General features: G+C 47.2%; 7 protein-coding genes across 10 annotated transcripts in view; 5 read left to right on the plus strand and 2 right to left on the minus strand.

Moving 5' to 3' along the window:
- Window positions 1-444: 444 nt before the first annotated feature.
- LOC108053429 (alpha,alpha-trehalose-phosphate synthase [UDP-forming]) lies at window positions 445-5370 on the plus strand. Its single transcript, XM_017136070.2, has 5 exons — window positions 445-955; window positions 2704-3244; window positions 3385-4277; window positions 4341-4962; window positions 5034-5370. Exons 1-5 carry the CDS (start codon window positions 822-824, stop codon window positions 5271-5273), a joined length of 2430 nt encoding a protein of 809 aa, XP_016991559.1. The 5' UTR covers window positions 445-821; the 3' UTR covers window positions 5274-5370.
- Window positions 5354-6491, minus strand: LOC108053431 (protein YIPF6). Its single transcript, XM_017136071.2, has 5 exons — window positions 6380-6491; window positions 6105-6318; window positions 5863-6034; window positions 5638-5795; window positions 5354-5578 (listed from the first exon to the last, which is right to left on the minus strand). Exons 1-5 carry the CDS (start codon window positions 6395-6397, stop codon window positions 5466-5468), a joined length of 675 nt encoding a protein of 224 aa, XP_016991560.1. The 5' UTR covers window positions 6398-6491; the 3' UTR covers window positions 5354-5465.
- A 436-nt stretch (window positions 6492-6927) lies between these two features.
- LOC108053426 (E3 ubiquitin-protein ligase RFWD3-like) lies at window positions 6928-7602 on the plus strand. The gene has a single exon (XM_017136066.2). It carries the CDS (start codon window positions 6928-6930, stop codon window positions 7543-7545), a length of 618 nt encoding a protein of 205 aa, XP_016991555.2. The 3' UTR covers window positions 7546-7602.
- Window positions 7603-8178: 576 nt separating this feature from the next.
- Window positions 8179-14165, plus strand: LOC108053433 (transmembrane protein 94). Of its 3 annotated transcripts, XM_017136076.2 has the most exons (10): window positions 8179-8436; window positions 8497-9130; window positions 9189-9903; window positions 9966-10128; window positions 10769-10865; window positions 10998-11784; window positions 11956-13112; window positions 13174-13342; window positions 13402-13648; window positions 13704-14165. In XM_017136076.2, exons 1-10 carry the CDS (start codon window positions 8297-8299, stop codon window positions 13774-13776), a joined length of 4182 nt encoding a protein of 1393 aa, XP_016991565.2. In that variant the 5' UTR covers window positions 8179-8296; the 3' UTR covers window positions 13777-14165. The 3 variants fall into 3 exon arrangements, with proteins under 3 accessions (XP_016991565.2, XP_016991562.2, XP_016991563.2); XM_017136073.2 differs by having other exon boundaries at window positions 10998-13112; XM_017136074.2 differs by having other exon boundaries at window positions 9966-10083; window positions 10998-13112.
- A 982-nt stretch (window positions 14166-15147) lies between these two features.
- Window positions 15148-17474, plus strand: LOC108053427 (leucine-rich repeat extensin-like protein 5). Of its 2 annotated transcripts, none has more exons than XM_017136067.2 (3): window positions 15148-15466; window positions 15527-15951; window positions 16219-17474. In XM_017136067.2, exons 1-3 carry the CDS (start codon window positions 15297-15299, stop codon window positions 17460-17462), a joined length of 1839 nt encoding a protein of 612 aa, XP_016991556.1. In that variant the 5' UTR covers window positions 15148-15296; the 3' UTR covers window positions 17463-17474. The 2 variants fall into 2 exon arrangements, with proteins under 2 accessions (XP_016991556.1, XP_016991557.1); XM_017136068.2 differs by having other exon boundaries at window positions 15527-15876.
- Window positions 17475-19371: 1897 nt separating this feature from the next.
- LOC108053436 (thioredoxin-like protein 4A) lies at window positions 19372-20070 on the plus strand. The gene is made up of 2 exons (XM_017136081.2): window positions 19372-19537; window positions 19630-20070. The coding sequence occupies exons 1-2, from the start codon at window positions 19460-19462 to the stop codon at window positions 19978-19980; spliced, it is 429 nt and encodes a 142-aa protein (XP_016991570.1). The 5' UTR covers window positions 19372-19459; the 3' UTR covers window positions 19981-20070.
- Window position 20071: 1 nt separating this feature from the next.
- Window positions 20072-24374, minus strand: part of LOC108053437 — a 44169-nt gene continuing 39866 nt past the window's right edge. Inside the window, exon 6 of the mRNA XM_044459798.1 lies at window positions 20072-24331. Coding sequence (XP_044315733.1) covers window positions 22337-24331 — 1995 coding nt within the window. The 3' untranslated portion in view covers window positions 20072-22336. The remainder of the gene's footprint in view (window positions 24332-24374) is intronic.

Here is a 24374-nt window from a genome sequence, read left to right on the forward strand (position 1 = left end):
TAAACAACATCATCGATTTGTTGACTTATCGCTTTGGGAGACAGCATCGATGGGTGGTGGTGGATGGGGAGGTGATCAGGGGAGGAGGCTATGGCCGCCGTTGCCGTGAAATGTCGGCGGGCTGATAATACCAGGCGCGGCCAGTTAATTCCAGAAAACTAGCTGCGATGTTTAAACTGTGGATCCGAAAGATCATATAGGGCACCATCACCTCCAACCCCTTTCAAGGATGCCAGGGTATGTCCAGTCCGCCAGGACAGGAGCAGTACTCTCCGTCGAAACTGAGGCACAACCGCAGGAAAATCGTAATCAGCGCGAGAAACGAAGCTGGACGATTTTCTGATAACGCGAGAGACAGTGGACGTGGACTGTGGAACCCAAGGGAATGGAGGGGGATGGCAGGCAGGCATTAATTTTAGCAGAAAAGTGCGACTTGAGCGGCTAGTTGGCTTAGTGCTTGTCTATTTTCGGCAGGGTACGGAGCTGCTGGCTCTCAACTCGCAACGCAGCCAGGAAAACTGATTTCCACGTAGAAGTGCATCTGAGAGAAGCGATAAGACGACAGTCAGCCGCTTGTCTTCGGCCAGTTGCTCTTGAATCTTCAGTCATCCATCAGCGAATTTTAAATTTGATTTCGGCAACGGTCGCTCTCTCATTTGGGAAGGCCCAGTGATAAGCTAGGTGTCCCACCTCCACATCCGCGACCATTCGCATCGGTTCTGTCGAAAAACTATGTGCTAAATTCGATCGCAGCCTCCGAGAAAAGATTTTCACAAGTCCCAGAGCTAATTTAACCCATAGCTGATTTGCCAAAGATCGAAATGCCCGACACGGAGATCATTGTTACCAATGCCGGGGAGCCCTCCACCAAGGCGAGCCTCATCGTGGTTTCCAATCGGCTGCCATTTGTGCTGATCCGGAACCCGAAAACCGATGAGCTGGAACGCAGAGCCAGGTGAGTGGGATAAATCCAAGCTACGAAGTGTTCATATAAAAGTGTATACGTAAAAAACATATTAGCTAAAAATGTGACTTATGTAATCAGATGAAATAAGACTATAAATACTACGACGCTGTTGAAAAAATTTAAAGTACAGATCGAGTATATATTACATAATAAGGTGGACTTAAGTTAATCAGATATTTTCAAACTTCTAAATCAGTTTAAGCAACCTAATACAACTTGAAATATTAAAATATTTAAGCGAGCAGCAAATTGTCCACCAATAGTCTCATTTCCTTAGTCAGCCTAAATAATAAGGCCAAGCTAATATTAAAATAAAAACTAAATTGAACAAAGGAAAGTTTTGATTTGTTATAAAAACCAAATAATAACACATTTCTAATGGTTTCGTAAGCAGGCTTATCAAGTGTCGGAAATCGGGCACCGAGCAAATTTCCATGTTCTTTGCACTCCCGAAAATCCCCAAGTAACCCAATTCGATCCTCGAACAATTTGCATAGAAGATAAGCAGTCTGTCACAGCCGCCTCCCAATAAATAGCTCCAAAAGCCCCCCTCCCCACAATTCAATTCTCGATCCAAGTATGTGCCATACCTAGACCATGGTTCATCTTGATCTCCGCTGGGTTTTCAATCTTATCAGTGCAAAACACACAGAGAGAAGCGGAGCCTAGGCTTTGATTTAGAAAACAAATTCAATAATACCCGTAATGGCGGGCCTTATCAGCGAGGTTTCATTCGCGTTTTTGACCCTTCCGAGTGTGTGGTAAAAGGGTCAATACTGGAGGCGTTAAAACGAGGCTGTTGTCGCCAGTGGCCAGTGGAAGCTGAACCTGACACTGAAAACCGGAGTCACGTGAGTGCGATTGCTGCGAGATGGAGCTGTGTCCGACCTATGCCAGGAATGGCTCTTCTTTGGGCCTCTTTGGCTCTTCCAGACTCTCTCCGGCCGCCGGACGGACTGCTGACCAAAGCCCAATCCACAGCTTGTTTACAATCTCTGCATTAATGGGCCTCATCTTATCAGCGCCGTGGTGTCATGCACTCCGAACAAAATGGGCTTGGTCCCCACCAACACACGCTCGCTTGTATATTCCGTCCGGTCCAGTGCCTCTGGTACACCTGATTACGTCGTTCATCCGTTGGAGAAGAAACACGTTTACATCACACTTCTTATGTATTCCATCAAGTTATATATTTAAAAACAGTGGACCTAAGTTCAAAACCAAAATTGATTAAGGACTTACAGAGATATACTTTTTGCAATTTATTATCAATGTCTTAGGTTATGTATCCTAATATTCAATTATTATCAATGTCTTAAGTTATTCATTATTCAATACGGGCTTATATATTTATAAATTAATTAAATTTTCCCCAAGTACGATATCATAAATTTGTATCTTCAAAGAGATCTAAACTTAAAAGAACTATTGAGATGATGACCAAGATTGATGGTACTTCCGTATTCTAAGTTATGTAAGTGATATGTTTAAAAAAAGTGGACCTAAAGTCCAAAAATTGATTTATCCAAAAATTAATGTATTGACAAAACTTTCTGCAGAGCCATTTTCTGATATTTAATACGGGGTTATATATCTAGAACTTAATTAAAGTTCCTACAAAATAACAAATCACCAAAAATGTAGATATCTTATATCTTATCGTTTAAGATATCTTACTTTAAAAACTATCCAGATGATGACCAATATTGATGGTATTTCTGTATTCCTTATTTCAGTGCTGGTGGTCTGGTGACCGCAGTGTGTCCGGTGGTGATCAAGGGCCGTGGCCTCTGGGTGGGCTGGTCGGGAATCCACTTGAAGGACCCCAACGAGGCCATTCCCGAGTCGAATCCCAACGATCAGACGCCCACCGCCGGCCTCAAGTCGGACCAGGTGGTGTCCGTTAATATCGACTCGAAGATCTTCGACAGCTACTACAATGGATGCTGCAACAAGATCTTCTGGCCGCTGTTCCATTCGATGCCGGGACGAGCCAACTTCGGAGGCGAGCACTGGCACGACTATGTGACCGTCAACAAGCACTTCGCGGTGCGCACCATCGAGGCGCTGGAGAAGTGTCTGGCCAAGAACGAGGGCAGCGAGAAGAGCCCGCCGATTGTGTGGATCCACGACTACCACCTCATGTTGGCCGCCAACTGGGTGCGCGAGCATGCTGAGGAGAAGAACCTGCCCTGTCGCCTGGCCTTCTTCCTGCACATCCCCTTCCCGCCATGGGACATCTTCCGTCTGCTGCCCTGGTCCGATGAGATCCTGCAGGTGAGCCTAGCTTTCAAGAAGGGGAAATAAGAATAGAGCAATTGGGGTCACCAAATGGTGAAATAATATTGGAAAGAAAGGCTCTCCCAAACTTCTTTCTGCCAGGATCACCAATAACTCCCTTTTCCTACTATTTTTAGGGCATGTTGGGCTGCGATCTGGTGGGCTTCCATATCCAGGACTACTGCCTGAACTTCGTGGACTGCTGCCAGCGGAATCTCGGCTGCCGCGTGGACAGGAACAACCTCCTCGTGGAGCACGGTGGGCGCACAGTGCGCGTCCGCCCGCTGCCCATTGGCATTCCCTACGAGCGCTTCGTTAACCTGGCCACGACCGCACCCAAGGTGCTGAAGACATCCAAGATGCAAATCATCCTGGGAGTGGACCGACTGGACTACACCAAGGGCCTCGTCCACCGCCTGATGGCCTTCGAGGCGCTGCTGCTGAAGTATCCGCAGCACAAGGAGAAGGTGAGCCTGCTGCAGATTTCGGTGCCGTCGCGAACGGATGTCAAGGAGTACCGCGAGCTGAAGGAGGAGGTGGACCAGCTGGTGGGCCGCATCAATGGTCGCTTCACCACCGCCAACTGGGCGCCCATTCGCTACATCTACGACTATGTCAGCCAGGACGAGCTGGCGGCCTTGTACAGGGATGCGGCTGTTTGCCTGGTCACTCCACTTCGGGACGGCATGAACCTGGTGGCCAAGGAGTTCGTGGCCTGCCAGATCAACGAGGTGCCCGGTGTCCTGGTCATCTCTCCGTTCGCCGGCGCCGGCGAGATGATGCACGAGGCGCTGCTCTGCAATCCGTACGAAGTGAACGAGGCCGCCGAAGTGATCCACCGGGCGCTGACCATGCCCGAGGATGAACGCGTGCTCCGGATGGCGCGTCTCCGCCGGCGAGAGGCCGAGTGCGATGTGAGCCACTGGATGCGCGGCTTCCTGAAGGCGGTGGGCGCCTTGGAGATGGACGATGTGGGCACCACCATAATGCAACCGGTCTCCGTGGACGACTTCGATGACTACTTACTGAAGTGAGTGGTTAATTTTATTTAAGTTATAAGGTAATCCTCATCAATCCCCTTCCTTGAACCCAGATACATCGGCTACAACCACAAGTTGGCTCTGCTGCTGGACTACGACGGCACCCTGGCGCCCATCGCTCCGCATCCGGATCTGGCCACGCTCTCGCCGGAGATCAAGAATGTGCTCTACAAGCTGTCCAACCACTCGGACGTCTACGTGGCCGTCATCTCGGGTCGCAACGTGGACAATGTGAAGAAGATGGTTGGCATCGAGGGCATCACCTACGCCGGCAATCACGGCCTGGAGATCCTCCATCCGGACGGCAGCAAGTTCGTGCACCCCATGCCCATCGAGTACGAGAAGAAGGTCAGTGATCTGCTGAAGGCGCTGCAGGACTCCGTTTGCCGCGATGGCGCCTGGGTGGAGAACAAGGGGGCGCTGCTGACGTTCCACTACCGCGAGACGCCCACTCACCTGAGGGGCGCGATGGTGGACAAGGCGCGCTCCTTGATCGAGAAGTACGGCTTCAAGGCCACCGAGGCGCATTGCGCTTTGGAGGCTCGTCCGCCGGTGCAATGGAACAAGGGTCGTGCCTCGATCTACATCCTGCGCACATCCTTCGGCGTCGACTGGAACGAGCGCATCAAGATTATCTATGTGGGCGACGATCTGACAGACGAAGATGCCATGGTGGTATGTGATCGATGAAGCAGAGCTCTCCGCTGGCTGGAATTTAGCTATTTTCTCTTCCTATCCCTGATCAGGCTCTCAAGGGTATGGCACGAACTTTCCGAGTGACCTCCTCCGACATTGTGAAGACCGCTGCGGACCACCGACTGCCCTCCACAGACTCCGTGTACACGCTGCTGAAATGGGTGGAACGGCACTTCATGGGACGCAAGGCGCGCGCCAACTCGCTGACCTACAGACCCACCAAGGGCGATGGCGTCCAGATGCAGATGTCCCTGGAGGTGTCCTCCTCGGCGAACAATCTGGAGGTGTGAGCCCACATATCCGCGCTTGCATAGGCAACCTCGTAACTCAGATAATTTGTAAGATTTTAAGAATAAAGAAAACGGAATCGTAGCTTAAAGAAATGTACAATTGATTTCGGATACTTTTGTTTTTGGTTACGCTATGGAACGTGCACTGTTTTCTTTACGAACTAATCACTAAGCGGAGCGTCACGAATTGGTCTAATTGTGGGACAAGACCAGCCACGAGATGATGAAGAAGAACAGAAAGATGGGGTAGACGGCCAGGGGTTTGCGATGTGGCGGCTGGCTCTGGCCCAGGAAAATAAAGGAAGCTGAAAGGCGTGAGTATCATTAGTTAGTTGTTCGAACATCTGGAGTGGATTCCCATTACCGTAGGTGGCCCAGGCAAAGCCCATTGTGGTGGTCACGAAGCGCAAAAAGAAGAGCAGCCGCGTCTGATGGGACAGGAGGATTACCCGGCACACAATGAGAGCAATGGCCACTGGAGTGAGGCAGTAGCCCAGTACGCAGACGGATTGGAAGAACGAGCTGACGGGGATTGGAAGAAACAAATATTACTACTAAAATACAAACAGAATAGAGTGACTCCACTCACATATTGCCGCCCAGCAGCTTGGAATTGAGTGTGACTATGGCCGCTCCTATCCAGACAATGACGAAGACCTGGGCGAACTCGGGTCCGTTGTCGGACATGCTGTCGGCGGAGGAGGAGCCCTGCAGGATGGTGGCCATGAATGTGCACAGCACCAGAGGTCCCCAAAGATCCCCTGAAAAAATCAGGTAATTCCAATTTGAAAACTGCCTACGAATGCAGACGAAGCCCCAGTGATGACGTACAATCGCGGAGCAGACTGGACTTTTCCTTAGGATACAGCACGTGGTAAAACTTGATGCCTACGGCGCGGATGTCCCGCAGAACTGTCTCCCGGATCGGCTCGTCCAAAGTGTTGTAATCAGGCACTCCACTTGCATTCGTTGCAGTTGTGGTCCTCTTCCCCGGAATGGACATGTCACCCTCCAAACTCGGCGACGTGTTCACGTCCTCAAACATCTAGGGTCACAAAATAAGCCTAGGATTAATAAAATATATGTTTTAAAGCGCGCTTACTCACATCTAGTTTGGAATCCATCGGTTTCTTTTTTATATGGTAAATATATACGTTTACATTACATCGACATATGTATTTATCGATAAGTACGCCAGCTAATCCATAGTGTGACCGTTCGCGGTGTGCTACTTAATTCTTAAGCTTCGTTTATAGTTATTTTAACAGCTATTGCCGCCAGAATTGCATTTTGTTTTGAGGAATTTATTTTTTGATATTTAAAAATTTAAATCAGGTAAGATCGGTTTTATTGAAAGTTTAAGTTTCTCATTCATTATGAAATCGTTTAGATTTCTGGAAGTGTGCTCTTTTGAAACTCTTCCCCAACACGTGTTTCTCATTGCGCAGAACTACCAAGTCACAACGGCAAAAAAGGGGACTTACAGAAATTAAAAATCTAATCTAATCTGATTATAAATTATCCCAGTGCCCCTGCCCCCCAAAAACATTTGATGGCGGCTTTCAAAGATTCCTTGGATCTTGACGATGCCTTCGAAGCGGAACAATTTGAATGGTTATTGCAGTGGAGCAAGCTTTTTTTCCTGGAAACTGACATGGATTCTAAGGATCTGTCGCTGCAGATGCTCTCTGTCGAATCCCAGAATCAAAAGCTGGAGCTGAATCAACTAAAACAGCAGCTTGGGCATGCAAATCAGGACAACCAGGAACTCCAGAAGGCCATTGAAAAGGTGACCTACAAATATCAGTTCGCCAATTCCCAGAAGGAACAACTCACAATTGAGCTGGATGGTATGATATTAAAATTGGAGGAGCACGATATCAAGTTTAAAGGCGTCGTTGCAAAGCTGGAGGAGCAGATCCGGTCGATGCAGCTCATCATTTCGGAGTCACAGCAGCAAATCGCCCAAAAGGAACAAATGCGCCACCAATTGCTAAAGGACCTTGAAGCTCAGGAGCAAATGCATCTGCAGCAAATGGAGGCGCAGAAGCAGAGTCTGGAGGATAACAACCTGGAAAAAATTACCTGCTCCATCTGCCTGGAGGCCTGGGACGCGAATGGCTCTCATCGGGTCGTCTCTCTGGCATGTGGTCATCTCTTCGGGGATTCATGCATTCGAGCTTATTTAATGAGAAATAACGACTGCCCGATTTGCCGACAGATGGCATATACACAGGATCTTCGCTATATCTTCGGTCGTAATATCCATTAGTTTGGTTGATGTTCCAGTATTTGAATTTCCAATAGCGTGGTTTTTGTTACCATTTTATTGTTGAGTTCACATTTTGTTTATCGCTATAAAAGGGCTTATGAATAATCGATGCATTAAATGCCACTCAAGAAATAAGCACAGAGTACTGAAACTTTAATAATGGGTTGTTTACAAAAAGAATTCCTGCAAAATTACTTTCATCAAACGAAGTGCTTCGTCAGCTATGTACATACTTATATTCCGCAGAAAGTTATGAATATGTTTTGAAGTCTGTTTACGTACAATTTTTGAGTTTTCAATTGCTTTAATTTTGTAATTAATGAATTATTGTGCCAGCGAAAACATTAATGTTTAGACTTGCTAATTTGTTTATGTAAAAAATGTAACGGAAATTATTTGAATAATGTTCCGAAACCAAAACAATGCCTTAGAAATATCTTTTAGTTTTTAATTATAAAAACTGCATCATTAAATGGTTTATCTGAATCCTAAAAAAAAACGAAAATATGCATTTAAAAAAATAATTATCAAGCCAAAAACATAGCTAATAGCTAAATTACACATAAAAACCCAGATGTGGCGTGAAATGGGATGGATTGGGCAGCTCTATGCTGGTGTGACCGCACCGCGCATGGAACTGTTGCAAACACTTTATCGGCGAACCCAAAACTAAACAGAAGCAAAGTTAGGAAACTATGCTGTAGGCGGACGCGAATTCTTGAACTGCAGCGGCAGGATCACGTCGAGGAAAATGGCCGCCGAAAATCCGGAAAGGCGGTCGAGTCAGGAGCACCAGCAGAGAGGACTCACCACCAAAGTGGCGCTGCGGCGTTTGCATGAGGAGATCGAAAGGGTGCTCCTAGAACACGAGCGGCAATGCGGCACGGAGAGGTGAGTTATATCTACACCTATATTTATATACTGATACCAAGCAATCCCATGTATCCACAGCTCTTATCGAAAGTTGCGGGCGGCATTTGTGAAGCGATACGATAGTCCCTTGGGCTGGCTTTCCATTGGAACCAGTCTGCTGGCCAGCGGAGCACTCCTAATCACAGGCATGCTGTGGCCAGCCCTGTGCCTGTTGGCTATCTTGTCGCTCGACCTCTTCGTGGTTGTCCGGGAGAACAACCTGCGGCGCACCGAGATCTTCCGGAAGACGCGACACGCGCTGGGAGAACTCCAATTGGCGGAGCAACACTTCAGCGACGACTGGCAGCCGACGAACTATCCGCACCTGAGTAATCCCATGTCGCCGTGCGTTTCCCTTCAGTGGACCTATCGTGACGGAAAAATCGTCAATATGCCCTGGGCGTTGCTCGTGCGCGGGGACTACATCGTTCTGAGGCCGGGTCACATTTCACCAGGTCCTTGTCACGAGCTGGAGACGAAAAAGTTCTTCACGGCCAACGAAATCTATGGTGCGGCTCCACATGGCGATCCTCCGGTGAAGCCAGTTGCGCGGCCGCCATTGCCCGATCTCGTTTGCTGTTTGGAAAGCACACCCTACCTGGACAACCTTACCATTTGCCTCAAGAAATCCCTGAAACGACCACCCACCATCTACAATCAGCAGCGCTATCTGGTGAGGAGATCTCCAAATACAAATTAGAACCCCTTCTTATCTCTGTTTACGTCGACAGTTGGTCACCAAGTACATTCAGCAGTGGGGCTTCATTAGTGCCCTGGTTATCACGCTCATCTCGGGTCTACTGCGCCTCCATGGCTACGGTCTGCCCACCGACGAGAAGCACAACTGGCGCTTCGTGCTCATCGAATCCCCGGCGGCCGCCATAATCCCTCTGTTGCCTCTGATATTTCCTCTGATGTGGATATCCATGAATCTGTGGGGCATTGCGCGGCTGCAGTGCTTTCTGAAGACTCCTCAGGCTGCCCTGGAGAAGAGTACAAGCAAATCGTTTGAGGAGGATCTGGACACGCCATCGTACGACTACCAGAATGTTTCGTTGCTTCGTTCAAATGTGTTCCGCATCTGGATGCAGCTGTGGCGCGGGGATAGTGAACTCTTGCCGCGCTCAGCGAATCTCGTCCAGGTGCTGGGCTCCATTTCGGCGCTCTGTTGCGTTGATAAAAAGGGCATCCTGTCGTGGCCCAACCCCACCGCCGAGAAGGTATTTTTTCTACACAACACCGACGAAGAGGCCCGCGAGGATGGAGCAGGCAGTCAGTCGTCGTCGCAGAGCGAGAGTGACGATGTGCCCGATGTGGATGAGGATCACAAGGAGCAGGGCATTGTGGCGGAAGTACTGGACCTAACGCACGATCAGCACTGCCCCTTCCGGCTGGAGTTTGACGATCACGAGTGGAAGGCGCACATCAAGTCCTTGAAACCACTGGGTGACACTAATGACTCGAATTATCTTTAGCGAACTGAAGTAAACGTATTTCACCTTTTCTAGGCCTGGCCATTCTGCTGAACACCTGTTCGCCGCTCACCCACGAGCACTACGCACAGTTCTGCGGCCATGTAACCGCCGTGGCCATGCTCGACAAAGATCTGGTGCCCGTGACTAATCGGTATGCGTATGCACTCATTGAGTCGAGTAAAAGCTTTTTGCATGGGTACGTAGTTCATTGCCATACTCATCGTTAGTTTCTGTCTAACCAAATCATATATATATATATATGGTCGATAGCATCGACCGCAAAACTACTTATATAGTCTAATGATTTTCTCCAATATGGTATTGCATACCATTGCATCCAAAGCCAGCCCGATCAAATTAGTCTTTGCTTTGGGTATTTTTGATTTTTGAATCCAATTGGACGATTCCCCCACAAAACAAACACAAGCGATTGGTAATGATTTAAAAATTACAAGCGTAAGAAAAACGTATTTTTGATTTCCAGTAACTCGCTATTCCTTAATCGTTTTGCTCTATAATTTACCACATATCATTCGAGCCTTTAAACTAACTGCAATGTATACACATAAAAACCTTGTATTTATTATTCTACTTACCTATATTAATTTGTTTGTACTCGTAAATCGATCTCTCCTACGTCTCCTCGCCCCATCCCCATTGGCATGCTATTTTGAGTAACATACATTCAAGAACGCTTAAATATAGTCGCCCCATTCCCGCCACCGCCCCATCCGCCGACCCCTCTCCGCCACGCTTGCCTGCATGTTCGCTCACGCACCGCCGTCGCATCCAGCGGCAGTGGGAACCAGTTCTAATCGGTTGTTCTCTACAAACAGACGCTGCCTGTGCGAGCTGGCCAAGCAGATTGGATTCACCGACCATGCCACGGATCGGTTCGCGCTGGAGGGTCAACTGGCCAGCTACCGTCATTTGGTAAGTCTTAAAAACGACAACAAAAAAGAAAACAGAATTTCATTAACTTTTTAATTTTCAATTTAAATACAATTGAAGTAAACTTAACGTAACATAACACATTTAATTATTAAAGTTTTCCCGTTTCTATAGCAACCAGATGTGGTACGCAGGGATATTCGCTTCGCCCGGCAGCTGCAGCTGTCCTCCAAGGTGAAGGTCCCATTTCCGCATTCCCTGTCCGTGGTTATGCGTGAGAATCCGGGAGGCTATCTGTCCCTCTTCACCCAGGGAACGGCGGATATAATTTTGGATTGCTGCGACGACTTTTGGGACGGTATAGATCTGCGACCTTTGTCCGCCCAGGATCGAAAACGGGCGCTGGACTTTTACCAGCGAAGTGCGTTGACCTCCTACTGCACGGCCTTCGCCTACCGCCCTCTGAGGCACGGAATCCATGGAGCCCTGAGTGGTCCCCAGCGGAGCGGAGGTGAGTGTCTGTATCTGGAGCTTCCGCCGGAATCAAAGCTGCGCATGCAGCACGTGGACAAGACGCACTGCGACTTTCAGGGTGGCCACCACGTCAAGCTGGGCCACAGCATCAGCACGGACTCATTGCTATTCTCGGAGAGTAAGGACGAGGAGTGCAACGATGTGGAGGGCTGCTTCGAGATGCAGTGCCACCAGGTGTTCATTGGCATGGTGACTATGCAGTACCAGGCTCAGAATGATATCGTTCGGCTGGTTGAGCACCTGGAACGGGCCTGCATCCGATTCGTTCACTTTAGCAAGGAAAACGAATTGCGATCGCGTGTCTTTTCCGAGAAAATGGGTCTAGAGTCCGGCTGGAACTGCCACATCTCGCTGCTTAGCGAACCAGAGCCCGATAACGAGAAGGATCGAAGCACTGCCAAGGCCAAGGATGTGCCGGAACACATTGGTAAACCCCAAGCCACCACCTCAACCACTGCCACCACCACCACCACAACAGACCATGAGAACAGCCTTCATCCCAGTGCCAAAGTCATGTACATATCGCCCCCCGCACCCGCACCTGCCACTGCATCCGTATCCGAATCCATATCTGCTGCTAAAGCCACTGAAATTATAGGTGATGGCCTAGAGAAAAATTATCTTTTGGGGCCGCCAAACAATCTGGAGTCATCTAAAACCCTCAGCTCCTCAGCTCCTGGTGCCATTTCCAACCCGGATGAGTGTAATCCGCTGAATGCAGCCCTCAACAGTGACGATCCTCAATCCCCGGATGGCGAGGGCAGCAAGGAAAGCTCACAGGATAGCACTCCAAAAAATAATCTACCGGGAGATTCCGAACTGGAGGGGGAACCCGATCCCAACAAGCACAAGCAGCGCCATTCGCTGGACTCCGCTATGGACGAAAACTGCCGCTCGCTGAGCACGCTCACCGAAAGCACAGATCAGAGTGCTCCCATAAATTTCGACATGTCCAATCGGGCGAAGCTGCCAAGAGGCATTGAAAACATTAGACCTCATTTGGAGCAGGTGGACAACGTACCGCTGCAGGTGTCTCTTTTTACGGACTGTTCGGCAGAGGCCACTCGCCAGATGCTGGACATTATGCAGTCCTACGGGGAGATCGTCGTCTGTTTGGGAAGTTCTGCTAGTAATGCCAATGCCGACATCTTCCTGCAAGCGGACTGTAGTATAGCCGTGGAGCCACTGTACCCGCAGGTGTGCCAGGATGTAGACGCCTACACGGAATCCAATATTCAGCACAACAAACTGTTGTGGCAGCGGCAGTCGGGGAAATCCAAGGCCAATGATGATGAGGAGCTTCTGGAGGGCGGTCTTCAGGGATGCGCCATGCAGACGCCCGCTCACACCATCTCCCCGTTGTATCTGAGCCGGCTGCTCAACTCTCTGCCCTGCTCCATTGCCGTTTGCCGCGACGACCCGCTTTCGCTGGTGGCCATAATTGAGCTGTCACGCCGCTTCTCGCTTGGCCTGTGGAACTGCATCCAGTACTGGGCCTGCTGCGCTGGCTCCATCTCAATTCTGAACGTGCTGTGCGCGTGCCTCTCGCTGCCACCGCTCCTCACCCCGCTGCTGGTCATCTACCTGATGTGCGTGCCGGTGCCGCTAATAGCCATCTCGCTTGCCCACATCGACGTGGATCCCAAGATCATGAATCGGGCCACCAGCAAAAAGCAGACTGACTATGATTCGCGCGCCTTTGCCTTTGTCATGTGGTGTTACGGGTGCAAGTTCATCGTTCTGGTCGTATCCATGGTATGTTTAACATGGGAATTATGTCACCAAACCATATTTTTAATTTTCAAATATATTTTAGCTCGTTTCCTACTGGATGTTCTTATCGGAGTCTAGACTTAACCCTGCTGCTGAAGTTTCAGAAGAACTTTCATTAGATGTCGAGGATGACGATGATGATGATGAGGACTTCTATCAGTTCCTTTACTTTGCTCGAAGCTCTGCCTTGCTGGGCATTATCCTACACTTTGGTAAATTTTCGTACCATACCTTTTTTGATCTCCTAATTACTTGATTTGTATCCTTGCAGTTTTCATTTCTTTTACATTTGTGCATCGCGATCACGCGCTCTGGCAGCGCAATCCATTTACCAATCGTATCTGGGGCATTACCTGTTGGTTATTGCTCCTCTTCCACACAGTTATCTGTGTTCTGCAACTGATGCTAAAGGATTTCGATGAACAGTTTCCAAAATTGTGGGCTGCAATTTTGGTCATGTTTGGCGGCTGCTTGCTGAGTATGATTGTCAGTGAGCTGGCAAAGTTCCAGGAGAACAAGTGGGTGCTAACTACGCTTTCTGGTATTCACTTATTAATTATTTCTCTATTTAAGGGTCAATGCTCGCTATCAGCGTCGGGCGCGTCTTGACTTTGGCACCAAATTGGGCATGAACTCGCCCTTCTAAGACTCACGGCTAAGACTTACCAAACGAAAAGACGCCAATGTTACACATGTACTTAGTGCCAAGGCTGTATATAACACCACCACTCAACACGCTATTTCTTATTACTTTACGATCCAGACTAACCATTGGGGTATTCATAGCAGTGGCTGCATCTGCCAGCATTTTTGGACTTATTTTTAGAATTGGCCCCGTTATTTTACCCATTTGTACTTCCACGTGTTTGTTTTAACTTGCGACAACCCCCATCGAGTAACGAAAGACACATTTGTTATTCTTGTTTCTAAAACGGTTTGTTTCGAGTTCCTTGTTTTAATGAGATAAAACTTTGTGTACTAACATTTAAAAGACTTGCAATTATTGTATGAAATATATGTACGGTAAAACTGAAACCCCATCTTTAAACAAGTAAAAGTTGCAGGCATTTTGAATGGTCCAATCGGGAAAGTGGCAAGCCCAGAACTGGTTCTCTGCAGATGCCTGAAAATTAAGTTGTGAACGAGCGGGTCAACATATAGCACGTATATAGCACGCCTGAATAGGTGCTAATCGGGGAAGGCACGCTGCAGCAAGTGCCGCACTTACTGACCCACATCCATCTCGATGTCTTGGTCATGGTAAGATAGTTGACAAATATTATTGTCTTTATTTCGAACTAGAAATCGTTTAATTTGGGTTACGCATGATATTAGCTTGGAGAAGATTGAACAGGTATATTCAAACAATTGGTACGTTATAAATTAACACCTTTGGGGCGCCAAAATGGAATTCTTTCAGTTTTTCATTCATATGGTAAAAGTAAAAAATGAAAAAGGTATATTTTTGGATAAATATTGAAGACCTTAGAATAAGATAAACAAACTTCTTTTAAATTTATTGAAATATTTATCTAAATCAATAAATAAAAATAAATATATAATTAGATGAATAATACTTCTTACATTTATTATGCTCCAAATTTATTCCTTATTTTATTTGTAGTTCTCCTGTTTTTCAAACATTCCGCTGAACAAATAGGAACACAATTTGAATCTGTATCTTTGCGACGCAAAACGTTACTAATTGGTTGCAAAATTGGACTCACACGCCACAAACCACATAAGCCGACCACGGATTAGAAGTCTAAATACATTCCACACCACAGATATTCCCATCCCAAGAAGTTGGAAGCACATAACGGAAGATGCTATCAGAAATGTGGAGTAACAATTGATTAGCACCTGCGCCGTCGACGAAATGAAAGTGCTGTTCTGCCCAGATCGGAGGTATGTAGATCACTTCTAGTAGCACCTTTTGCCCGGGATCTGGGTCATGAAAAAACGAAATCACGAACTCGGCTGGACGGAGTTGAATAAAACCAATGGTCGCCCAAGTGCTGCCTCGTATTCGACAATTTCTCGCGACGCGGAACGGTAACGTTATGACGACAGCGTAGCCCCCAAGGATATTCAGTGATAGTGTGGAAAATAAATATTGAAAAAAGTGTCCTGTGGTGAAACGAGTTAAGGATACAAAGTCTAAGGATGCGGTTGGAAGGCGTCAAGTGGGCACTGCTGGTGTGTCTAGCACTTTTCGTTGGCTGTGTCCGGATTGAAGCCTACTCTCAGGTTTTGATCAGTGGCAATGCAGCGGGAAACGACCAAGGACCTCGTATATTTAAGGCTCTCAATACGGATTTGATCTTCCCGAAAACGTAAGTTTGCAGTGCTCGCGGATCGGTGTTCGAGATTCCTGACCATCCTTGCCCACACAGCTTCAACTCCAGCGAAAATGTGGTCTCCACCACTGCCGCTCCTGCGATTACGTCCACATCCACAACAACGCTTCCACCTATTCCCTATAACCACCAACCCGAGGGAACAACCAACTCGCCGGTGTTTGTTACTCCCTTAGTGGCATCAGATGCAGAGAAACCAAGTGATCCTGTCCCTGCTCCAGTATCCGAGGAGCAACCAGCGCCAGTTATAGAAGGAGCCTCCACAGGTCGCGCCGTGGATTATCGGACGGCGTATCCCTTTGGCCAACTGATTACTCCTTTGCTGCGGGGCGGCAAGCCACAGCAGTACAACTCCCGACCCTCAAAGACACGTATTTATCCCCAAGGTAGTCCATCTTACTACTCCTCATCATCACGAAACCCATCTCGCTATAAGGCTTCGAGGCCCAGCTACAAAAAAGGTATCACAATCACAAATATTTAAAAGGTTCTGGTTGAAAAAGAGTTTCTTTAAAAAATGGTTATTTGGCAAACCTTAAAAATTCCTTTAACGGCTATTTAAAAATTTCCCATTAAAAACCTAAGAAGTATAACAATTTATTTATATATTTTTGAATTATTGAATTGGCTCCTTTTAAAAGCATGCTTTCATTAGAAATTATCATTTCATCTAAGACTAGGTTTCTTTTTCAACAATTTTATTGTTATTTTTCTATTTTTCTCCTTAGGATTTAGCGATCGCTTCTCGCCCAGCGAAGGAACAGCCGCTGGTCTGTTCAAGAGCCACAATCACAACCACGATCACAGCCACGATCACAGCCATGATCATGGCCATGGACAGGATGGCAAGGTGGCCTCCGGATCTAACTCCGTGAATTCCTATGTTGCCCCAAGCGATGCCTATTCCTTTCCGCCCCTGAACACCAAGTATCCATCGCCCTCGAACGATCCCAAAGCAGCATTGCCTTCGGATACTGTGACGAGCTACTTGCCACCCGCATCTGGAGGATTGAGCAACGCGGGGTACTCCTATCCGGGTCCTTCTTTTCCGGGTTACAAGTATCCGGGTCCATTGGCAAATAGCAATGGCGACAAGGATGCGGCGGCCAGCATGCCGAGTGCCTCTCCGCCGGCAGATGATGATCCTGGAAACGATGATCAGATTGGAGTCCTGCCCGCCAGTGCCATGGACAACATGCCAACGAAGGATCAGGATGGCAAGGATGCCGGCGGTGCCGCTCCTGCCGATGGCGGGGATATGGGTTCCCCTGCAGATGGAGGAGATAATGGCGGCGGCGGTGGAGATGGCGACGAAGGCCCACTGCCAGCGCTCCACAACGATGGCTCCCATCCCGACGACGATCACAAGTACGATCCCAGTATGGAGTATGCCACACCACCACCAGGTTGGCTGGAATCTCACCCGGAATCGGCGGCTCCCAAGCCGGAGGATCACGATCACGATCACGATCACGATCATGCGCCGGAGCCAGATCACGACCATGTGCACGGAGGTCACTATCCGGGTCACTTTGATTACCAGCCCTCCTATCCGGATGACTCGTATCCGGACGTGATTTACGACGATCATCCGCACCATCACCACCATGTTCACCACCCACCGCCTCCTCCGCCGCCACCACCACCACCACCACCGCCTCCGCCGCCCACGGAACCCCCACCACCGCCTCCTCCGCCGCCGGAGCCACGTGTCAAGAAGTACAGCTACTTCTACATTGGCCGGAAGCTCTGGTACATCCCACTGTACTTCACCGTGTGGTTCAGTTTCTACATCCTGTGGCTCATCATCAAGTCCATTGGCCGCCACAAGGTGAACCTGCCCAATCACTATGTCTCGCGACGCAGTGCACCCGATCCGTTCAGCGATCAGGGTCGGGACGAATACATAAACGAGATGACGGTTAGGGTGCTGGAACACATCGATAGCTTTAAGCAGAAATACTTGAACTGACAAGGACGCTACTAAATACTTTATGGCTAATAAAAACTTAATTTTACACAAAATATACAAGAATTTTGATACCCGTTTAAGGGTACTTTGAATGTCGAAAAATACGTAACGGGTAGATGGAAGCGTTTTCGACCCTATAAAGTATGTATATTCTTGATCTGGATCTGATTCTCAAAAAATCTGCATTCAAATTGTCAGTTATTTCTAAGTTTCCGATGACTTGTAAAATAGGTGACTCACAATTGGACTTCCAGAGTCCATAACTTTGCCAAATTTAAACCGATTTTAAAGTGGCATGCCTCTAAAGACTTGTGATTTCATTCTCTAAAAATCTGCATCCAAAATTTTCAATTTGACGTCGATAAAATTTTTGACCCATTTTCATGTTAGTTATTTCCAAGTTTCCGGTGTCTTGTAATGAGTGGTCCCCCAATTGGACTTCCAGAGTTCATAACTTTATCAAATTTTATCCGATTTCAAAGTGGCATACCTCTAAAGACTTGTGGTTTCATTCTCTAAAAATCTGCATTCAAAATTTTCATTTTATCGTAGATCAAATTTTTGACCCGTTTTCATGTTAGTTATTTCCAAGTTTCCAATGACTTGTAATTAGTGGTCCCCCAATTGGCCTTCCAGAGTTCATAACTTTATCAAATTTTATCCGATATTAAAGTGGCATGCCTCTAAAGACTTGTGATTTCATTCTCTAAAAATCTGCATTCAAAATTTTCATTTTACCGTTGTTCAAATTTTTGACCCATTTTCATGTTAGTTATTTCCAAGTTTCCAATGACTTGTAATTAGTGGTCCCCCAATTGGCCTTCCAGAGTTCATAACTTTATCAAATTTTATCCGATTTCAAAGTGGCATACCTCTAAAGACTTGTGATTTCATTCTCTAGAAATCTGCATCCAAAATTTTCAATTTGACGTCGGTCAAATTTTTGACCCATTTTCATGTTAGTTATTTCCAAGTTTCCGGTGTCTTGTAATGAGTGGTCCCCCAATTGGACTTCCAGAGTTCATAACTTTATCAAATTTTATCCGATTTTAAAGTGGCATGCCTCTAAAGACTTGTGATTTCATTCTCTAAAAATCTGCATTCAAAATTTTCATTTTATCGTAGATCAAATTTTTGACCCATTTTCATGTTAGTTATTTCCAAGTTTCCAATGACTTGTAATGAGGTGTCCCCCAATTGGACTTCCAGAGTTCATAACTTTATCAAATTTTATCCGATTTCAAAGTGGCATGCCTCTAAAGACTTGTGATTTCATTCTCTAAAAATCTGCATTCAAAATTTTCATTTTACCGTTGTTCAAATTTTTGACCCATTTTCATGTTAGTTATTTCCAAGTTTCCGGTGTCTTGTAATGAGTGGTCCCCCAATTGGACTTCCAGAGTTCATAACTTTACCAAATTTTATCCGATTTCAAAGTGGCATGCCTCTAAAAACTTGTGGTTATATTCTCTAAAAATGTGTATTCAAATTGGTCGTTTTAACGTTGATATATTTTTTTTTAAGTTTCCGATGGCTTTCAAAACGTTAATAAGGCGGTTACGATACATAAACTTCCGCACCTTATTATTTGTATTGCCAGAAATCTGAAAAATCGAGTTTCGTATTTAACGTAGGATCTTCAAATATTTAATACCTATATTGGCAACTGAAATTAAGGATCAAAGAAATTACATTTAAATTACGATAAACCAAGATATTCTTTTTTTTGGAAAATTACCAAAATGTCAGAGATTTTTAAACATAAATTTTAAGTGTCTACTTAAATTTCTCATATAACCATGAGTGCAGAATATATTTTTTAAAGAGTCGTTTCGGATTGTTATCGAATGTTGCACTAACGTATTCGTTCTTACTGGCCTGACAAATCGATAATTAGGGAAAAGAAAAAATATCTATGTTTGTCCATCTCTAATTTCAGAGATTTGTTTATGTTTTAATTTTTCGGCGTTTACTTGTGAATAAAATAACTCGCCAGGATGTCGTACATGCTCCCTCATTTGCACAATGGCTGGCAGGTGGACCAGGCAATTCTCTCCGAGGAAGATCGCGTGGTGGTGAGTAATGTGGAACGATGCCCCCTCTGGAGCACCACCTGGTCGTCCAACAAAGTCCTACAAATGAGTAACTCCCTCTTCTCCCAAATCAGGTAATCCGATTCGGCCACGATTGGGACCCCGCCTGCATGAAAATGGACGAGGTGATGTACAGCATAGCGGAGAAGGTCAAGAACTTCGCGGTAATTTATCTAGTGGACATTACCGAGGTGCCCGACTTCAACAAAATGTACGAGCTGTACGATCCCTGCACGGTGATGTTCTTCTTCCGCAACAAGCACATCATGATCGATCTGGGCACCGGTAACAACAACAAGATCAATTGGCCTCTGGAGGACAAGCAGGAGATGATCGACATCGTGGAGACGGTGTACCGGGGTGCCCGCAAAGGCCGTGGTCTGGTCGTCTCGCCAAAGGACTACTCCACGAAGTACAGATACTAAAGTGGGCCACCTCTCGCAATGTAGTTTAATGTATCCCATTTAGGCGTAACAAATTGATAATCCCAAATAGAAGCGACTATCTCTTGGCAACTTGTGTATATGTATTTTCTTCCGGTTTATTTTTCACTTGTCACATTTTCTCATTAATATCGCTAACATGTACATCAATTTTCTTGGTTTTTCATATATATAACATTTAACTAAGTTTGTTCTTTAATAGCTCATACTTTTTAAAAATTTTAATCCATTCTTTAAAGTAATCTTGCATTAATAATTCTGTTTTTGCGCGTTAGTAGTACACATATTTGTTTTAATTTCGAATTGCTTTCGTTTACCAATTTTATCAATTACGCTTTGAGTTTTAGCTAGAGGTACATATAGACATCGAGTTTATGAACATTAGGAAAATCAAGAAGAAAAGGGTTTTAGTACAAAAGTATAAAAGAAAACATTGCAACGAAAGGGGCGAAAGGAGAGGTATCTAGTAAAAATACTATTACTCGTATTCGAAGTTCACAAACTGAATGCTCTGCGCATTTATTTATCCAAACTTTGTCTTCAACATTGTTATTGTTCATTTAATACAACAGCTCAGTTTTATTACAGATTTATTATGCTTAGGCTTAACAATTGGTTCCGCTACTCTTTGACTTACACAAGTTAGGTTTGCTCATTGGTTTCATTAGGTATGTATATTTAGCTACGTTATTAGTTATATGTATATTTTTGCTCATTTTAAACAAATCAACGCTACAATTACAATATTTTCGAATTTTCATTTACTCTTACGTTCTTCAGCATATAACCAACAATTAATGTTTTATGTTTTTGGGGGGTTTCCTTTTTTGATATACCATTTGCATTTTTTAGGCGCCTTTCGAGTTGATCTCGTCGTACAAAATACTTACTAGCATTAAAAAATATTCAAACAGGGCTCGATTTATACATGTGTGGTGTATATAAATATATACTTATGCATAGGAAAGGTACAAATCAGGCTCAGGCTGAGGCTCAGGCATGTGAGAAAGTCTCTAGGGGGCTGGGGCACCTCAAAATGCAGCTCTATCATACTATCTTGGTTTTCGTCCACTAATTATGTGTTTTGATTTGAATAATACAAGTAATTTGATTTATTTTCCTTCCCTTGGCTTTAGCTTTTCATAGAAAAATACAGATGCGTAGGTGGGATGAGTTAGGAAATTGTTTACATATATGTTTATTTTCTCAATTTGGTTTGCAATGTTATATTCGTTTTGTAACTCTATATTCTGACAACAACTCTATTATATTTCCAACAATTCGAGTTCGAACAGGCAGGAGCGGGAAAATGCGAAAATATTCCTAGAAGGTCTGCAACTTTTGTCTAGCTATGCGTAAAAGACATTTAGGCATCTTCGGGTGGACCTTTCGAGGTCCTTAAGGTCTTTGTCAGAGTACTTCTGTTGCAAGGATAACTCGATCTCGATCGAAGTTGTTGTGCAATCTATAAAATTCCTAAATTACAATACTTTAAGTATTTGGCTGCTGTTTAAGACACTAGAAGAGTTTTCATTCCGTAAGAGGGAGAGTGAGAGATAGGGGATAGAAAGACTGGCGGCTGGCGGTATACCTATAGAAATATATAAACTCTTTCCTTAGTATGGCCGCATACAAATATATATATTCGCATGCTTGCTCTTCCGATTTATAGATAAAGTGTGAAAAATAAATCCGAGTATCACTACTTAACTTTTAGAGTTCTATTAACAATAATAGACAACAGTCTCTAAGTACGAATACGTTGTTGTTCATGTTGCTGCTGCATTACCCTCCTAATCATTTCGATCGGTCTTTACACGATGAGTAGGCATGTACTACTGTAACCCTTATGACAGACCAACTAACTTATATTTTGACTAAATGCGCTTAATCTAATCCTCCTTATCTAAGCCTAAATACTCGTCGATACTCGCGTTTCATAGTTCCGGGTCTCGAGCAACCCAGGAAGTTGGTTGCCAGACCATGCGACTACCGAAATTACAGTGAAAACCCCCTGAAGGAGACTCAAATACATTTTCGAAAATGTGACCCAAAACATGTTAAATGATGTTAAGTTTCAAGGTCTTAGGATTTGACATTTCCTGACCTAGACAAGTGTTGTTATTGGGGATATTTTCCAAACCAAAATTCGAAATGGCTTATGGGCTGAATAACATTTTTATAGACTCTTGGAAGATGATCATAAACCACGTTAATCCCCTCTCGGGAGTTTTCACTGTAGACCCCAATACCATGCGTACAAAGTCAGTTGCTAAGCTCTTAATTAGTGGCCCGGCCCTGGGAACTGCCTTCGCTGGAGCAGTGGAATCCAGCTGGGCTAGAAGAGTGTCTCCTTGGACCACTTCCTGGAAGTGCCGGGCAGGCTGGGATCGCGCTTCTCCCCGCCTAAATCGGTGTGCTCCACCGGCTCGTCGTCCTCCTCGTTGGGCAGCCGGATCAGGGGAAGCTCTAGCATGACAGTCGTTGTGGTTGGTGCAGTGGCTCCAGCTCCACTCTCACAGCTCAGATTGGCGGCACTCCGGCTGATGCCGCTGGCGGGCGCCGGAGCCGGACCCGATCCCTTCCGCAGGATCAGATCCTTGAGGGAGGCGGGCACACAGATGCTCTGCTGCCTGGTGGCTATCACCGAATCGGACACGGACGAGGGGCAGGGATCGTGGACCAGCCGGATGGCATTCGTTGGCAGTTGAGCTGGCTGCTGTGTGGCTTGTGTGGCGGCATTATTGTCCATCCGGCTGCTCACAACCGGAAGGGGAACGGAAACGGGAACGGGACTGGGCGTGGACCGGCCCAAGCTGATTACCGTGTTCAGGCTGCTGTACTGCGTGTGGGTGTTGGACTCCCCACCTCCTCCACCGCCTCCCAGAACTGCTCCGGTGGCCTCCCCCAAGCCCAGCTCTGTGTTCAGGGTGGAGCAAGTGTCCTCCTCCGTGGTGGTGGTCGTTGTGGTCGTCGTCGTCGTCGTCTGCGGATCGCTGTACTGCTGGAGCAGGGGTCCTCGCCTGGGAGGACTCTGGCTTATCACCGCCCCAAAGTGGGTCTCCAGCGGAGCCGGCGCCTCCGCTTGGATTGGCATGCCCATGTGGAACTGTTGCAGCTGCAGCGGCTGGTTGATTAGGGCCACTCGATCACCGGATGTGGCACTGATGGTTCGATGTCTCTGGAGCAGAGGCCTCCGCGGCCTGGCACCTCCACCCATGGCCATTCCCGCCGAGGGCACCGCACTCAGACTCATCCGCTTGGCGGGCATGGGCAGCTGCAGAGGATTGGGCTTGGTCTCCCCGCCAGAAGCCCGCATAGAAGCAGCCTGAGCCTGGGCCTGGGCGGCCGCCTCCTGCTCCTCGCTGTCGCTGCTCAGCTGCTGCATGTCATCGTCCGTGTCCGCCGGACTCTCCAGCCCAAAAACCGAGTCCTCTTCCAGGGAGCGCAGCTCGGAGTCGGGACACTCCAGCGAGGAGATCTTGAAGGAACTTAGTGAGGCCAGCGGCGCTCGCTTCTCCGGATTGTTGTTGCCCATCGGCGGCAGCTTGTTGGACACGGAGACGGTGGCCAGACTGGCGCTCCCGCCGCTCCCCGTCCCGTTCAGCCGCTCCAGACTCACCGGTGTGCTGTCCACACTGATACTGCTCGAGCTGGCCGCCGTACCCGCCGCCACTCCGGCCGGAACCGCTGCGTTCGCCGTGTACGGAAAGCTATTGTTGTTGCTCTCGTTGCGCTGCAGCTCCACCAGCGTCAGCTTGCGCCGCACACCCAGACGCAGCTCCTCCGAGGGCGAGTCGCAGAAGTGGAACGCCTGGTGCGCACTGGTGGGCGGGGCCGACTGCACCGGCTTGGGCAGAGGCAGGGCCAGAGCCAGATCCACGGAGCTCTCCTGGTTGTACGGATACACGTCCACGGTGTCGGCGCTTATCGAGTGGATCTGCTGCTTCCTACCCGCCTGAGCACTATCCGGATCATAGGACACGATGCTGTGCTTCCGCTTGATGCTCGGCGCACTCAGGTTGGAGGTCCGTGATCCGTTTCCCGATCCCGATCCCATGCCCGAACCCGAACCCGAACCCGATCCCTCGTGCACACTCCGCTCCGAGGGACACGGCGAGGCCTTGGGCGTCGGCTGGATCACCTGGATGTCCGGGTAGTAGTAGTCCCAGTCCGCGATGCTCGAAGTCCGCGAGGCAGTCGATAGCTTCCGTTGCAGCGTGGGCGGCAGGTGGCCCATGCATCCGCCCATGTAGGCGGAGGAGCGCCGCTCCAGGTAGGAGCTATCCGTGCTGCAGCAGGTCATGGCGCTGCTCCGGCGGGAGTCCTGCCCCTGTGGTGTTGTAAGATGGATTCATTGCAGGATGGATTGATTC

Source organism: Drosophila rhopaloa, unplaced genomic scaffold (genome assembly GCF_018152115.1).
Source record: "Drosophila rhopaloa isolate 14029-0021.01 unplaced genomic scaffold, ASM1815211v1 contig_2, whole genome shotgun sequence".
Taxonomy (NCBI): Eukaryota; Metazoa; Arthropoda; class Insecta; order Diptera; family Drosophilidae; genus Drosophila; species Drosophila rhopaloa.